This window comes from Ambystoma mexicanum, chromosome 1p (genome assembly GCF_040938575.1).
Source record: "Ambystoma mexicanum isolate Mex_15411 chromosome 1p, UKY_AmexF1_1, whole genome shotgun sequence".
Lineage (NCBI taxonomy): Eukaryota > Metazoa > Chordata > Amphibia > Caudata > Ambystomatidae > Ambystoma > Ambystoma mexicanum.
The window spans coordinates 1,041,051,813-1,041,069,316 of NC_090921.1; the positions used below are offsets into that span (position 1 = coordinate 1,041,051,813).

The 17,504-nt window shown below is 46.5% G+C and overlaps 1 protein-coding gene across 1 annotated transcript in view; it reads left to right on the forward strand.

The window, feature by feature from the left end:
- Positions 1-17,504, forward strand: part of LOC138447836 (Golgi-associated kinase 1A-like) — a 280,368-nt gene that overhangs the window by 94,519 nt on the left and 168,345 nt on the right. The window contains exon 2 of the mRNA XM_069604247.1: positions 11,271-12,283. Within this exon, the coding sequence (XP_069460348.1) occupies positions 11,276-12,283 (1,008 nt within the window). The 5' untranslated portion in view covers positions 11,271-11,275. The remainder of the gene's footprint in view (positions 1-11,270; positions 12,284-17,504) is intronic.

Consider the following 17,504-nt stretch of genomic DNA (forward strand, 5'->3'; position numbering starts at 1 on the left):
TTGAGCTGAAAGCTGGGATTGGGAATCTTGACAGCAAAATCGACGGTCTCTCCTCCAAGGTGGATCGTCTACAACATCGACTTGACAACCATGCCGAACATCTGGACATGGTAGAACGAGTGTCCGACTTGGATGACGGCACAACAGCCCTAGCGACCAGAGTGTCCACACTGGAAGCTCAAATGAAAACGGCAAATGCACGCAGTGAGGACCTAGAGGGACTCTCCAGGAGAAACAACGTGCACATTGTCAGAGTCGGGGAATGGCAACTGCAGACGAGAATGGAGGAGCATGTTGAAGCAATGTGCACAGAATGTTTTTGGTCGGAGGCACTGTCACGTCTGTTTGTCGTCGAGAGAGCCCACAGAATCCCATCAACAAAGCCAATTCCAGGGGCCAGCCTGCCAATCATTGCAAAATTGCCCAATTATAAAGACCAGGGACACGATCCTGAGACTCGCGAAAGAGAAAGACGAGATGCAGCACGATGGCAATACCATCCACTTCTACCCAGACTTTTCACCGGACGTTCAGGCACAAAGGAGAACCTTTACAAATGTTAAACATAGACTCTGAGACAACCAGATACCTTATTTGATGCTCTTTCCCGCCAGGCTTTGAGTACAACACAACGGGAAGGCCCAATTCTTCCAGTTACCCGAAGAAGCCAACTCGTACCTAGACCGGGCAGGATACAGACCACCAAACAACAACCCGGGATTGCCACAAAGAGAGAGAGAGCGCGGAGAAACACGCCGTAATCATCTGCCAGAAATGGAAAAAAGCACATATGCAAGAACAATCCCACCGGGGACCCTTAAGGGCCTCATTACGACCCAGGCGCCAATGGGTTAACGGCGCCGCAGCCTTTTACCTATTAGCGCCTAATTACGAGGTCCCTTTGCGGGACCCAACCTTAACGGCTGGTTTTACCAAAGGGACCTTGGTGTTAAGTACGGTGCCGCAATTTGCGGCACCATACTTAGCACCTTCCCCATTCCCATTGAGCCCTATGGGGCAAAAATGGGAATGGGGAAGGGCCATGGCGGCATGGGGAATTACCGCCCCGCCAACCTCAGAATGGGGTGGTAATTCCCCATTCCGCCATGGCGGACACCGGCAAGGACCATGGTGCTAATAGCACCATGGTCCTTTGCCTGGGTCGTAATGAGGCCCAAATACTCTGGGGCCGCATGTCTTGGAAGGCCCCCTGTGCCCCTTGCACAGCAAAGTTAAAGTCCACTAGTTTAATGTTAATGGGGTGGAAGAAGACGACGAGCAGGTTGGGGGTTGCTCGTGAGAGGGGAGGGAAAACAGCAGGCAAGTTGGGGAATGTCAAGTTCAGTGAAGTTTATAATGTTACACATGCACCAGTCGTGAGTGGGTCACCCTGCACCCATCCCCGATTTAGAACTTTGTACCGCTACCAACACCCATGAGAGTTGGCCAACATCCGGTGGGCACGTGAGAACAATTGCCCGGAATCCGCATAGTGGCTTTTAAAGACTTAGCTAGAAAAGTGAGTAGAAAACCGGCATATTCAACCTAGCCACATGGAACATTAAAGGAGGCAACCAGCCAACCAAAGTATGGAAAATTACGCAGTATCTACGCCGACACAGGATTGACATGGCCTTCATTGAGTAGATGCATTTGCGCCCCACCTCTGAAAATCTCTGGCCCAAAGAATGGGGCTGCCACAGGTACTTTGCTTCCTTCTCCTCCTACACCAGGGGAGTTGCCATCCTAATTAACAAGACAACCACCTTTAAGATAATGCTGACTCACAAAGATAAGGAGGGTAGATCTATTGATGGAGAAGAAATTATTCTAGTGAACTCCTACAGCCCGAACACCGATGGCCCCAATAACTTTGACTGGGTGATGACACACTTGGAATTGAACAAGTGAACCACAGTCATCTGGGGTGGAGACCTTAATACACCACTAAATCCCAACAAAGATAAGTCACACAACACGGAGATTCCCCCCTCCAGAGTGAGTTTACAAATTACCGAGATATTCAAAGCTTATGATATCAGAGATATCTGGAGGCACAAGCACTGGGATGCCCGAGAGTACACTTTCTATTCCTGGGTCCACGAAACCAGCTCAAGACTGGCTACCTCCTTGTATCTTCACACAGCCGTTTTCAATGGGGTGATTGCCAAATCCTTCCCAGATCCCTATCGGACCACTCAGCAGTAACCCTGGAATGCGTCACGTCCCGAATTAGTACCAGTAGACCCCACTGGAGGTTCAAGCACAGATCACTTAAAGACCAAGTTTTCGCTGATGAACTCCTAACCAAAATAGTATCCTTTATCGAGGTCAACCAGGGTTCGGTATCTTCAGCAGGGACACTCTGGGAAACCCTAAAGTGCTTCCTCAGAGGAGTCTGTCTAGCAAAGGAAAACGGGATCCTCCAATTGGTGAGGAGAGAGCTGACCTCGACCGAGACTCGCCTCAAGGAACTCGAACATTTACTTTCTTCCACCAACAACCCTCACAATCTAGCACCACTTAAGAAAGAACTAGAGACATACAGAACCGCGGCTGAAAGGGAAATAAAATGTCTGGCTAGTCATCACAAGGTCCGCCAGTATGGCGAAGGGCAGAAACCCGGAGCACTCCTGGCAAGACTCGTGGCAGCAGAGAGGAAACCCACAATGGTTTAAACGGTCTTCGATTGCACCGGCAATCCCGTCTACGCTGACGAGGACATTGTGGAGATGTTCTGTCAATTTTACCAAGGTCTACACAACTCTCCCTATACAGCAGATCCTATTGAACTAGCACGCTACTTGGACACAATTTTAACTGTACTGGACGAGTGCCAAACTCCGAGAGCCACTCAATGGACCTATCACTACTGAAGAGATTCTAGAAGTCTTTCAGGAACTACCAAACACAAAGGCACCTGACCCAGACGGCTTAACAGGCGAATTTTATAAATCCTTTGCAAACCTCCTGGCTATTGCTATAGTTCTATGTCGAGGCCTTGGTTAATGATCAATTACTACCAACACTCTATATGGTGAACATAATTCTCCTCCACAAGCCCGGCAAACCGAAAGACGACCTATATCACTAATAAACCTGGATAATAACGTTTTCGCAAAGATCCTTAGCAAACGGTTGCTGCCACTGATGCCTGCCATGGTGTTAGCAGATCAGGCAGGCTTCATCCTGGGCAGAAACACATCATTCAGCATAAGAAGAATGTACGATGTGATGGAAGCCCTTGACCCGGAGAGCCAAGCAGTAGCTGTACTATTGGATGCCGAAAAGGCCTTCGAATCGGTCAAATGGCCCATCCTCTACACTGTCCTGGAACGCATGGGCCTCGACAAGCGATTCATACATCTAATCTCTCTCCTGTACAAACGGCCAACATCCAGCATCACACAGGGCACCAAATGCTCGGCCGACATATACCTACGGAGAGGAACTAGACAGGGCTGCCCACTGTCCGCACTGCTTTTTGCCCTAGTCATGGAACCATTGGCTTCAGATCTTAGACTCCATCACCTTCATAGAGGCCTCTCCTTCGGCCCACATAATCTGATCATTTGCCTGTACGCTGACGACATTGCACTTTTTCTGCACGATGCCAACGAAAACCTGAACCCAGTAATGCGCACAGTGCTTAAATTTGGCCATTTCTCAGGGCTGAAGATTAACAACTCAAAATCTGTGATCTTCCATCTAACTGCCTCCACCAGCAAATTCGTGGACGACTTTGGCTTCCAGTGGCAACATCCACAAGTCAGGTACTTGGGTATCTTTATGTCCAGGTCCAGTCGTGATATCATGCGAGATAACTACGAAAGAGCAGTAGATGCTATTCAAATTAAAGTGAATAGGTGGAAATCATTTACTCTCACGCTTTGGGGGAGGGTATGTCTAGTTAAAATGATTATCCTTCCGGAACTGCTATACCTTTTCTCGAACATCCCTTTGGTGTTGATGCAACGGTTTTTACACCGTATCAAGAGCATGGTCCTCGAGTTGATATGGGTGGGCAAAATAGCGAGGGTGGCATATACCACACTGTCTCTTCTGGTGACACAAGGGGGACTGGCCCTCACAGATATAGAACGTTACTACTGGGCCACCCAGGCTCAGTTTCTCAGTCATTGATACACCACGCACTTCGTCAGGCCCCATGTCCAGCTTGAAAGAGCTTTGGCGGCCCCCCACCTCCTTCGTGCCATTATTTTAGGAAAATTACAAGCACCGCGAACGCCGATGAACATCGTCTTCACAACATACATGATCTGGGAAAGGATGGCCAAGAGAAGTGAGGTCCAAAACATATTCTCCCCCTCCTTCCAGTAAACCACATTCCAGGAATTCCCATCACCGCAGAAAAAGTATTTCATCAATGGACTGAAAAATTGCAGGTGAAAACCATGAGCAACCTCTTCCCAGAAGGCACATTTCTGTCACTACAACAAGCCCGCGACATGGGGGATGTAACGCCTTAGACACTTTCATTTATTCCAGGCTACGGCAGACTCTACAGGTCAGCATCTCCACCTTTCCACAACAACCTCCCACCTGGCCATTACTGCACAGTGCAATACAGGCTCAAGGAGAAGGCCGTTTAATAACGAACATTTACAGATCCCTCCTGACCAAAGCAAAGCTACCAAACTCAAATGCCAGAAGGAGATGGGAAAGGTCACTGGGCGCGACGATTGCAGAGGATGACTGGAACTACATATTGAGACTCACTCAAAAAGTAGCAATGAATACAAGATATAAGCAGATTCAGTTTAATTACCTCCACCAAGTGTACCACACCCCGGCGAAGCTCCATGTCCAACGAGCGGCGATATCCGCATCATGCAACCGATGCAAATTCCTCAAAGCAGACTTCATGCACTTGGCATGGACTTGCCCCGTGGTGGCCGCATTCTGGAATATGGTGTTGGAGAAGACGTCAGCGATAGTCGGAACGCAACTGAACTCTGAACCTATATTTACGATGCTGGGTTTAACCAAACACCTTCCAAGTACTGTTCGGAAGCTGGCGAACCTACTACTCATCTTAGCATGCAGGAAAGTGGCATGCAACTGGGGGAGAGGACCACCTCCAAGTTTGCAACGCTGGCTAAAAGACATCACGTACTGTCAGGATGTGGAATCCAGTTTCCTTAAGACGCTGCCACTAAATGCGCGCCCTCCAGACATCTGGGGTCCGTACATAGCTTACTTGATATCGACCACAGATGATCTGGACTCACAGATGTTGACCCCGGAGAATAGTCAGCTGTCCTCACCGCAACGTGAAGCCAATTTCTCAGAAAACACGTAACGTTGACTTTTGTTTTGACCTCTAACCTTTGCCCGTGGGGTAGGAGGGGGGGAGGGTTAAGAAATGTGAGGGTGATGGAGTGCTGCAGGGAGATTTTCTTCGCGATGGCCGGTGCATGGCCTTATTGTTTACTTTTGTGAAAAACCAATAAAGAAAGTTTAAAAAAAATATATAATAATAAAATAACATTATTGTATACCAATGATACAGCACGGATTGACCCCACACAGACAGGTTTACAACAAAGCTTGTATACGGCTAGGTTTTTTGAGGAGCATGACCTGGAACTGAATCGGACAAAGACTGCAATTTCTGTCTTTGGAAAGGATTATTAAAATGTAGTTAGCAGCTGGTCTCCCAATATTAGAATGGTTGTAAAGAGGGCCCAGACAAATTTTAGGGTATTACTAAGATTTTATTACAGATTTGGTGGCAAAACACTGGATTACTATCTATTAGTACCTGGCCCCGGGTGGCGGGGTGACAGCCTCCCAGCCAAAGAGGAGGCTCAGAATGGGGGAATTACCCTCTGTCCTGAGCCTCCTCAGGGCTGGAGACTGCCATCTTCCCCCACCAGATTTCCCTTCCGGCACCCACCTCACTTCACTTCTTTTTGGTTCCTTTTTGGGAGCAGACACGCTGGGAGCACTTCTGTCCCCAGCACGTCTGCTCCCGATCTGAGACACGCTGCCATGGAACACGACAACACTAGTTGTAGTCCCTTCTTCCTTTCAGTGGTGGCAATTTTTTGTTGATGACATTTTTTTGTATTTTTTTAATGCTGCTATGGAAAGGGAGAAAGAAGGGACTACGTATACAATGGCTGCAATGGAAAGGAAGAACAGACTTTTTTTTTCTTTTCAGTTGTAAAATGCCAGAGTGTTTCGCAAATGAAAAATAAATGCTTTTATTACCCTGGTTTTATGGGCCAGGGTACTAACAGCAATAAGCCTCTCGCAGGAGGGGGGCATTACGGCTTCAGGAAATTCCTCAGGGCCTGCGTTAAGGCCCTCGCTTCACTGGGGCCTGTAGCTATGGGCTCCGGGGCATTACCTGAAGCAGTAATGCCCCCACTGCTCGGGGCTTATTACTGAAATGGGGATGGAGGCAAAAGTGCATTTGTCTTTACTATATGGTAACGAAACCTGGGACTATGCCAATTGCTCGAGCCTGGATTACACCCAAACCTTTTTTGAGGAAGTGACCGGCCTTTCTCCTAGCACCCCGGCTAATAGCATAAATTTGGAATTGGGGAGGAGGGGAGTGGACAGTCCTTTTTAAAAGCAAAAAAAAATACCCAAACATGATATATGTAGTTGCAAAAATTGTATCCTCGTCAGTGCAGGATATATTTTCCTGGGCTAAACGGGGTGTAGCTGTAGCGAAGAAATGGGGCATTGACTCGGGAGAGGCTTTTAATATTGCGTCACTTAAACAAGCTCGGAAAGGTAGGGCGGCGCAGTTAGAACATGCCGCCACGTTGAAGCAAATCTGCAGTTTACTATCAATTGAATTTTTTGTAGCCTCACGTCAGAGTTTAGCTGACAAAAATTGTACAGGCACTTTCTGATCCTCAGGCCACAGAAGGATACCACTTATGATTCGCTGGAACGCGTGACCATTATTGGCAAGAATAAACTGGCTGAAGGGCAACAAGGAGTGCATGTGTGAACTCATTCTTGATGAAGACTTACTACAATTTATTTTGCTTTGCTCTATTTTGTGTGATCCTAGAAGGCAATGGCTTAAGAAACATTTTATTGAAAATCAAGATAGGGCAAAGAGGGAAGCAAAGTGCTTATTCATGAATCTTGACAATATTGATTTTGCATCCGATGCATGTGAGTTTGTAAAAGTTTCTTTTAAAAGAAATGGTTTTTTGGTTTAGAATTGTATCTAGGCGTTTTAAATTGGGCTAGTTTTTAATTCTATATGTTGGCGGGATTTGGGGGTATTGCTTTTAAGGTAATGGGCCTCATTCCGAGCATGGCGGTAAGGGATAGCGGCCACTGCTAACGAGAGCGGTGGCGGTAATCCCTTACCGCCATACTCCGAGTTCCCTTTGCGCCATGGTGGTTTTAACACCTGCTTTTAGCAGGTGTTAAAAACCATGGCGCTAAGGGACCTTGATGTAAATTACGCCACCGTAATTTACGGTGGCGTAATTGACGCCTTCCCCACTCCCATTATGCCCTATGGGGCAAGAATGGGAATGGGGAAGGGTAAATGGGGATTGGGGAATTACCGCCCCGCCAACCTTGGAATGGGGCGGTAATTCCGCCATCCACCAAGGCGCTGCCGGTCCGGGTACAGCGTCAACCAAGGCGTTAATAGCGCCATTGGTTAGCGCCGTACTCGGAATGAGGCCCAATGTGTTGTTATAATAATTGTTATTGGCCACAGCAGAATAAAATGATTTCATCTGTCAATCACTCTCCCCAAGCCACTGGCAAGGGTACTAGTGTGGGGTTCCTTATCAATAAGGCACTCAGCACTGACTCCATCTCTCCCCTGACATCACCTCTTCCTTGTTTGAGTATTGAACTATTGAAATCCTTCCTCCTATTCATCTCACTGTTTTGGCTCCCTATATACTGTGCACTTATGACTCAGTTTGACCAACAGGTTTCTGAATGCAGATTTGCACCTTCCCATCCCCGTCCTCAGCACGAATAACACCTATGAGATCCAGACCCTCAAAACAAACACGGGTTGTGACCTATGGCACTGGTGCAAATCCCAAACCCCCATCTCACTCATAGCCTCCAAAAATGCCCTTGCCGTCCTCTCCTCTGCACTGCCAAATCCTCTTCACAAACCTTATATCCTCTATTCACTATCCCACCACAAACTTTCATCTACCCTCCAAGCTCTACTCGCACCTCCCAAGCCAATATCCATTGCCTCCCCTCTCTCTCTCTCTCTCTCTCTCGCTCTCTGATGCCTTTACTCACTACTTTTCCTCTAAACTGTCTAAACAGTCATGACACTATCACAGCCCTCTGGCTCTCTCCCTTCTCCACCCTTCTTCTGTCCAACACCTCTCCCCCTACCCTTATTGCTTTCAACTACTTGTCCCCTACCATTTCCTATGGAATTAGCAACCATCCTTCGCAGCAGCAAACCATTTTGCACTCCTTTCTACCTGTTTGCTCCTCAAACTGTCAAAGACCCAATCACCAGCCCTTATCTTTCTGAATTATCTAACTTCTCTCTCTGGTGAACTATACTTTGCCTCTTCCAAATCTGCAACAGTCCAACCCCTTTTAAAAAAATGCTCTGCTGACCCAAACATCTAGGCAAGCGATAACCTAGATTGTCTACTACCGTATCCTGGAGGAGGTTTGTCTTCAACCGGATCACTAAGTACCTTGAAGATAATGGCCTTGGTGATCCAGCTCAATCTGGCTTCTGTAATAAACACTTGTTTGTTTGTTTGTTTGTTTATTTATTTATTTGATAATGCGCACCAAGCCCAAGGGCAGCTGGGCGCAGTGGTACAAGAATACTCAAAGCTTAGTTACAGTGTTACATAGTTGGTGCGTGCATAGATTAAATAGATTACATAGATTACGTAGATTACATTACAGTATGGGAGACAGGTACAATGCAGGATTAGTGACAGCCATTCTTAAAGATAGCGTATACTACAGAAAATGAAGTGAAACACCAGATGGGTGGCCTATAGTTGCACTTGGGAGAGCAGGAAAGTGTGTCATAAGAGTTTGAGTTGTGCAAGTCAGGAAAGAGAGATGTTATAGGTCATTCGAGCAAAGCCATTTGAGGGCGATAATTCTGAAACTGGTGTACGGGAGAGGGCATCTAAGGTCAGTAGGGAGTGAGTTCCATGCTTGTGCGGCTTCACAGAGATTGCACTCAAAGTCTTCAACTTTCTCTTTAATGCTCACCACTCCAAGCGCTCTTCTATAGTTGTCATTTTGGACTTCTCTGCCACTTCTCTCTCTCTCTCTCTCTCTCTCTCTCTCTCTCTCTCTCTCTCTCTCTCTCTCTCTCTCTCTCTCTCTCTCTCTCTCTCTCTCTCTCTCTCTCTCGGAGATTGGGTTTCACAAATATGCTCTTACCTGGAAGGTCACCATATTAAAATCTGCTGGAGCATGAAATCCTCGGACCCTAGGGCTCAAGTCGACATTACACGCGGGTGGTGCTCGCAGTCCCCCTGGGTAGCGTGTATAAAAAGAAACATTTCTTGTCTTTTTTGAACTTATGCCATCCTCAGGTTCGTCGGCCAGGCACTTCACCACTGCCCCAGATAAGATGATAAAAAATAGCAAACAAGTGAAGGTGAAATGTCACATTTCGGGACTGCATTTTCCAGGGAAAACATTCTTATTGATTCTTGGGGTTCAAACCATGCACACCGTTTAACATTTGCAAAACACTATTAGAAGAAAATATCCTCTCTTGGTTTTTTGTGTGTTGATTTTTGTTAAAGACAAATGCCATTCGCCCTATGCAATTCGTATAGTAATGTAAAGCCAATTGAATGAAATGTGCATATTTCACCTTGATATGCTAATATCTGGTGATGTCACATGCCACTGCGTATGCTAATGAGTCCCTGCACTTCTTTTTTTAGGCCTTGTCCCCTGTATGACCACCACCCTTCTACCTGTCAGCGTCCCCCAAGGAACACATGTGTACAGGCGCGTTATAAATGACTTATCATATCATATCAGTCCTTGGACCTCTGCTCTTCACAATCCATTCCTCTGAGCTAGCAAGACTTATCCCTTCCTTAGGGTTTCACTGTCACCTCTTTTGCCTTGCGCTTATCATTATGAAATCGATGATTTTCTAGACTCTTCACCCATCAAACCGCTTGCCATGTTTTTGCCACCGGCTTTTTACAGGTTTGCTTTTTTGAACGTGCCCTTTTTGCTGCCGCCGTCACCCATTTTTTAAAACTATATATGTGTTGTTTGTTTAGGGTATGCGATTGGAGGTGGTGGGTTAGATGGGGCTTCCTTAAAAGGGAAATCTGTGAAAATGACGGTGCAATAAGTGGCCCTTTAAAAAAAATGGAAACGTGCAACACTGAAGAAACTGCAATCATGAAAACATATTTGATGGGATGCTCATGATTTTGTCTGTCTTTTTTTGCACACTTCCATTTTCAACGTGCACTTTTTGCGCCGTTGTTTTGGCAGATTTAATTTTTTAATGGGGAGTTCTATTTGCTTCATCGCCCAATTCATAATAGAATTTAGTTTGCAATACGGCTAATGACATTTTATCTGCTCTTAACACTCCTAATTTGGTCAGAATAGTCCTCATTTGTAGCCCCAATGTTCAGGGTAGGTTTTAGACTTCCATAGTTGTCCCTAAAGCACCCGAGCTTCTCTTTTGCTTCTTCCCTTGTGCAGAGAAGTGCTGAGACTGAAATATTGTTAAATGGTGTCGCTTATCCTATTAGCTTTTATACACTCCGCTACCTCTACCATGCCTCCTGATAGTGGATACATCTTATAATTTGAAAGAGGGCACCTCTTTCTGGTTGTGCGTTAACCAAGCCTAGGAGTGATGGCCATAGTAGGCTAAAGATGCCCTTAGTGGTAGGTAAATGTTTTGAAAGGGAGATTACCAATAGCATCACACAATTGGTAACAATTACCACTTTCTGTAGGCGATTCTTCCTATTGCACGAGTGAGCGAATGACCTGCTTGTTAAAACGATTATCCGTTCAACTGGATGCTCAACTTATCCCGAGTATGGCTACTACTAAGAACTGCTTGCCGTATCATTTTGTCAGTATAATGTGTCTGTTAATGCAGCTAATTGTGTCAATGTCCCCCTGTTGAGTAACGCAATGTGGCCGATCTGGTCTCGTAATCGTATTTTGAAAGTTTGATTCCGTTGAAGTCCTTGTTGAGTGAAATAATCTTGTATTGCACCTCTGTGACTGAACCCATTGTTCTTGATTGGTAGGTAAAATGGGGAGACGTAGGAGACCTATGTGGAAGGTTTTCTGTGGTGTGTGCCTCCTGATATCAGTGGTCTTTGTGCTTCACTTCACCCAGCAACCTCCCGAAAGCAATCACAGCCCAAAGACACATCCCATTAACTCCCAAAAAGGTGGCTCAAAAATCCTTAAGTTACGAGTGCCGAAGACTAAGCAAGTTGGAAGCCACCCCCACAAGCATCAGAAGATCAAGACGATGTTGGAGATCCTGGAGTCAACCCTAGAAGAACAGGGGCACTTCAACAGGAAGCCAGTGAAGGACAAATCCATTAATGGCATGTGGTGGCTTGGGGATGACAATGAGCTGTTTGATGCTGAGGGTGAAGCCGGCAATGCCCCATCAAAACCATTGGCAGACAAACACCAACTACTCTGTGGAGGATGTGCCAAACTTAACAAAGGTAATGGACGTCTTTCAAAGAACCAAAGGTGCAGCCAAAGGACCTCAACCAAGCTGTCAGAGACCCACCAGAATAGCTTCACAAACTTCACCCAGTGGGTAAACCTCAAGGACCAAGAAAGCATGAGTTTGTTGACTCACAGCAAAATCCAGAGGCAGCTCAAGTTCACCAGGTGGGAAAGTGCAATTGGTTTGGTGTTGGAGTCCCACCTTCCAGCCCCCCAACTTGGTGGAACAGGCTGGTGTGAGACAGTCATTTGTGCTTTATCCTGGGACAGCAAACATCTCATGGAGGTCCTGGCCTTTCACCTAGACAGACTTTTAGAGTTGAATATCAGTTCCCCCGTGGTGGGGCGAAGGCTGGCGCTGGATGAGCTAGCTAGTGCTGTGGTCTGGTGGGACTCAAAGTGGTCACATGGAGTCAGCAGGAAGCTGCTTCCTGTCCAGATCCTTCAGTATCCAGAACTACTCAGATCCCCATGCAGAAACGGGGAAAGGAGATCCAGAGGCGGGACTCGATGCAGCCTCACGGATGGCTCTGTCTGGCACAAGCTACTCATCCTGGAGTACCTGATGAAGGTAACATTTTCATGGCTAAGTCAGCTCACTTTCACACAAGGCATGAGGTCCATACAATTATATGTGTTGGATTTACAAAATTGAAAGCAGCTTGCAAATGCAACAGAGAGTGAGTAGAGGGATAACGTTGGTGGTCTACTGGTGGGCTATGGGGGAAATATTATTATTATTAGGGTATTTATTGAATGCTGACCTAGCATCGGGAAGCAACAGAGCACTTTACAATCATAGGGGGAAGAACATACTGAGGGTAGCAGAGTAAATGGGAGCAGGGAGCTAACAGGGGAGGACAAGGGTGAGCAATTGGAAGCAAGAGATGTGCAAGCAACCAGTAGAGGAGTCAGTGGGGAATATGTCTAATGGAGGTTTGGTTGAGTGTTTGGGCATTTGAGGGGGACAATGGTCTGATTAAATTCTAAGTCCCTGCAATACACAGGAGGATTAAATAACAAAGAGGTGTTAATGTTTAGATGTCTGATTAGACTGTGGTGCTACCAGTGGCTTTGTTTAAAGTGTCGTTCCCCTGCTTCCCCCCCCCGCATCCATTCCACCTTCACTATACTGAGTGGCAAGCCAGTGAAAGGCAGAGCGTTGGTGCCTGACGGTAGCTTTACTATTACCACTGCTAGCTTGGGGATGGTGATATCTCCTTTTGCACCTTCCTTCCAGACATCGAAGATGGCATAGATATATTATTTTCTCTAAATTTTAGGGGGGTCCCGATGGTCACTAATTCAATAGTGAAATCCCTACCTTTTTCAGGGTGAGGGTAATCTTTAAGCAAAGTATAAAGGTATATAGATAATACAACAGTTCAAAGAGTCTGATGAAAGTTTTACAAAATATATCAATTATTTATTAAACACATTCTCTAAAAACAGTGAAAATATAATGAAAATTCATACATTATTACAAGTAAAAACTATTATAAATATTGTCTGTGACATGCTTTTTCCTACTGATGGTAATATTGTTAATGAGAGTAAATTCGATAAGAAGTCAAGGAAACTCTTTAGTTGTTATTCGGCTTGTTGCTGTTTACAACCTGTTTTCTATAAAGACTAATAAATTATACAGGGTATAGCTCAACATGTTTCTGTTCACTATTTTAAGTCTGGAACATTATTCAGGAGAAAGAGTAATAGTCACATAGGCTATTAGGAACTCCAACATTCTGTAACGCCCACCTGGTTCCCACGGGGGCGCTGATCTAGTCTGGATTACTGCGGCCTCTTCTAGCGTGATGCGCAGGACCCGGAACACCGATTGGACAGGACCTCCAAATCGTGCTTCCTTGGCCCGTAGGAATATCCTTCTGCAGATGAGAAAGGGGATTAACAGTCTGCAGAACGGTGTGCTAGCTCCCCCTTTCCCCCCTCCGTTCCTCTCTATTCCTCCAAACCCGGTTTAAGCCGAGGTGAGTAGTAATGAGGGCGATCCCTCTAGATGCCCTTATCATTCCTCTGAAATGTCTCTAGTCCTTTCCCCATAGGGGCCGGGGTACGGTACCTGCCAACGGGGCGGTGCCGACCCGAAATGTGGAAGAAAAGCCGGTAAGTATTATGGCTGTTAATCAGGCTTTCCTTCTGTGTGTCCTTCTGCTCACCTTTTGTTTCTTCCTCTCTCCCCTAGGTGCAGAGATGTGGCGTCCGATGCTGACAGCCGCGATGGAGCCGGGAGATGTCTCGAGGACAGGACAGGTGAGTGAAGCGTGGCGCTGCAGCGAGCAACACAATGCTTTTAAATTGAAGTCTTCCTTCAGGGATGCTGGCGAGAAGATTCCGGATGCAGGTAAGAAGCTTGAAATAATCCTTGGTTTTCACCTTTCTCTTCTCTTCCTTCCTTGCAGGTCTTCCAGGTTCAAGATGGGCGTGGCTGTAGTCCAGGAGCAGGAGCAGACACGGTGAGCGTTAAGCTGCAGGAAGCAGAACAACGCGAAGCATGAGCTGCTGTCTGGGCGTGGCTTAAATAGCCTCCAAAGAAGTCCCAGGTATGTATCCTTCCCCAACTAGGTATGTATCCTTCCCTGGCCACGCCCGAGTGAAAAAATAGTCCCTATGAAAAAATAGTCCCTTTCAGGTCTCAGGGAGGCCTGAAGCGTGCAGCATGGTCTGAATCAGGTAAGTGCACAAAACACCTCCCTTTATGAGCCTGGCGCCTATGGCGCCAGGACTGATGTCCAACATGAGCCTGGCGCCAAAGGCGCCAGGACTGAGTCCAAAGAGTCCCTATAAGGAGCTGCTGGGCTTTTACCCGAGGGCATGATGCCTGCTTCCGCGGGTGCTGGGCCTGGCCTGATGCTCCGGGGGTAGGCATCATGACAGCACTCCCCCACAAGGCCCCTCCCAAGGTCGTTCCTTCTGGAGGTTTCGGTTTGTTTGGGAAATTCCAATGGAACCTTTTTACCAGCCGAGGTGCATGTACGTGATCACTGGGTTCCCAAGACCTTTCCTGAGGCCCGTACCCTTTCCAATCAATTAGATAGAAAAGCTTTGATTTTAAGATTTTGGAATCCAAAATGTTCTTTACTTCGAATTCTGGCTCTCCATCTATCAGGATTGGGTCTGGTGGCTTTATTAATCTGGTTCCTGGTTGTACTGGTTTCAAAAGTGACACATGAAAAACGGGGTGAATCCGCATGTTGGCTGGTAGATCGAGCTTGACTGCTACTGGGTTAATTATAGCTTTGATTGAGTAAGGGCCTAAATATCTTGGATTAAAAGTTCGAGGTCCCTTGAGCGATAAGTGTTTGGTAGCCAACCATACTTGATCCCCAATTTGGTACGGAGGCGCCTCCTTTCGATGTAGATCCGCATTCTTTTTGTATTTCTCTTTCGCATGTTGCAAATGTGCAGTTGCATCCTTGAAGGCTTGAGTTATCATAGAATGCAAATGATCCACTGCCGGCATTTCAAGGCTCGAAGGTGAGTCCAAGTCTGAAGTACGAGGGTGATGTCCATATAGGGTAAAAAAGGGGCTTTGACCCGTTCCAGAGTGTATCGAGTTATTATAAGCATATTCAGCCACCCACAGAATATCCTTCCAATTACCCTCCGATTGGTGCAACATACATCGTAGAAATTGTTCAAGGGTCTGGTTCGTTCTCTCCGTCTGACCATCGGTCTGTGGGTGTTGGCTGGTCGAGAGTCTTACGTCGATTTGTGCCAGCTGACAACACTTTTTCCAAAAATGAGAAATAAACTGGCTTCCCCGATCGGAGACTAGTATGGACGGGAATCCATGCAAACGGATGATATTCTCGAGGAATTCCTTGGCAAGAACAAAGGCTGAAGGTAATCCTTTCAACGGAATAAAGTGGGCCATTTTGGAAAATAAATCCACCACGACCAGAATAGTATTGTAACCATTACAAGAGGGCAGGTCCGTGATAAAATCTAGTGACAGGGTGTGCCAAGGTGCTGGTGGAATGTCTAAGGGCTGAAGAAGACCGGCGGGTCTTGTCTTTTGACCTTTGTTTTGGGCACAAACTCCACAGGACATCACGAAAGATTTAATATCCTTTCGCCAGGAAGGCCACCAGAATTGTCGTCTAACCTTTTCCTCAGTTTTGGCAATGCCAGGATGTCCTTCCATCAGGGTGTCATGATGACGGGAAATAACCAGTTCTTGCAATTCCTTTTCTGGCAAAAATAAGCGTCCTTGGAAGTAAGGTAAGCCATCCTTGACTGAAAAGTTAGACCCCTTTTTGATCCAATCCTGCAAGGCTGAAGAGTCCAGGACTTGTTTTACTCGTGCTTGAATGTCGTCAAGGGTTTGTAAAGTGGTTATTCCCAAAATTCTTTGTTCGGGAATTATCGGCACAGGTTCTGAGTTTGTGTCTATTTCTTCCATTCCAATTCGGGATAGAGCGTCCGCCTTACCATTCTTAGAACCGGGGCGGTAAGTGATTACAAAATAGAACTCAGCAAAGAACAAAGCCCATCGGAGCTGTCGAGACGATTGGGCCTTGGCAGTTTTTAAATATTGTAAATTTCGGTGATCAGTGATCACGGTGATGGTATGCCGGGCGCCGAGGAGATAATGCCGCCAAGCCTTAAAGGCGGACTTAATGGCTAATAGTTCCTTATCGGTAATCGCATAATTTATCTCCGGCGGTGAGAACTTTCTGGACCAAAATGCTACGGGGTGCAGTTGGTTGGTTTCAGGGTCTCTCTGAGACAGGACAGCTCCCATGGCTAAGCTGGACGCGTCGGTTTCGACTATATATGGGAGATCAGGACGCGGGTGCTTCAAAATAGGTGCGGACGTGAACTTAGCTTTCAACTCCTGAAAGGCCTGTTCGGCTTCCTCGGTCCATTCAAAACGTTTATTTTTTCGCAAGAGTGCAGTGATGGGTTGCACCACACGTGAAAACTCCGGGATAAACCTGCGATAAAAGTTGGCAAAACCAAGCATGCTTTGGACACCTTTCACTGAACTAGGTGATGGCCATTTGAGGATGGCATCCACTTTCCGTGAATCCATTCGGACCCCTTTAGGTGTCAGGATGAATCCGAGAAACTCAACCTCGGTGGTATGGAAAACACATTTTTCCAGCTTGGCAAACAATTTGTGCTGGCGCAGTTTCTCTAGGAAGGCCCTGACATGTTTTCTGTGATCAGATTCCGAAGAGGAGTACACAAGAATGTCATCGATATACACGATAACACAGACATCGATGAGTTCCCGAAGGACATCATTCATGAAGAATTGGAAGGCAGCAGGCGCGTTGCACAACCCGAAAGGCATCACCTGATATTCGAATAGTCCATATTTTGTACGGAAGGCCGTTTTCCATTCGTCGCCTTCTTTTACTCGTACCAGATGATAAGCCCCCCGGAGATCTAACTTGGTGTATACGCAAGCGTCCTTCACCTGGTCAAGGAGTTCAGGGATCAGAGGCAGAGGGTAACGATTTTTAACAGTTATCAGGTTCAATGCGCGGTAATCGATACAAGTCCTAAGGTCGCCCTCTTTTTTAGGCACGAAGAACAAAGCTGAAGATGCCGGGGACTTTGACGGGCGAATGAAACCATTGGCGAGGTATTGATCTAAATATTGTCTCAAATGCAGATTCTCAGGTTCAGTAAGGGCATAAATCCTGCTACAAGGGGTTGTGCACCGGGCACCAGATCGATTTGGCAATCGTACGATCTGTGGGGAGGTAACGCGTTGGCCTGTTCCTTTTGGAAGACGTCCTGAAAGTCTTGGTACTCTGGAG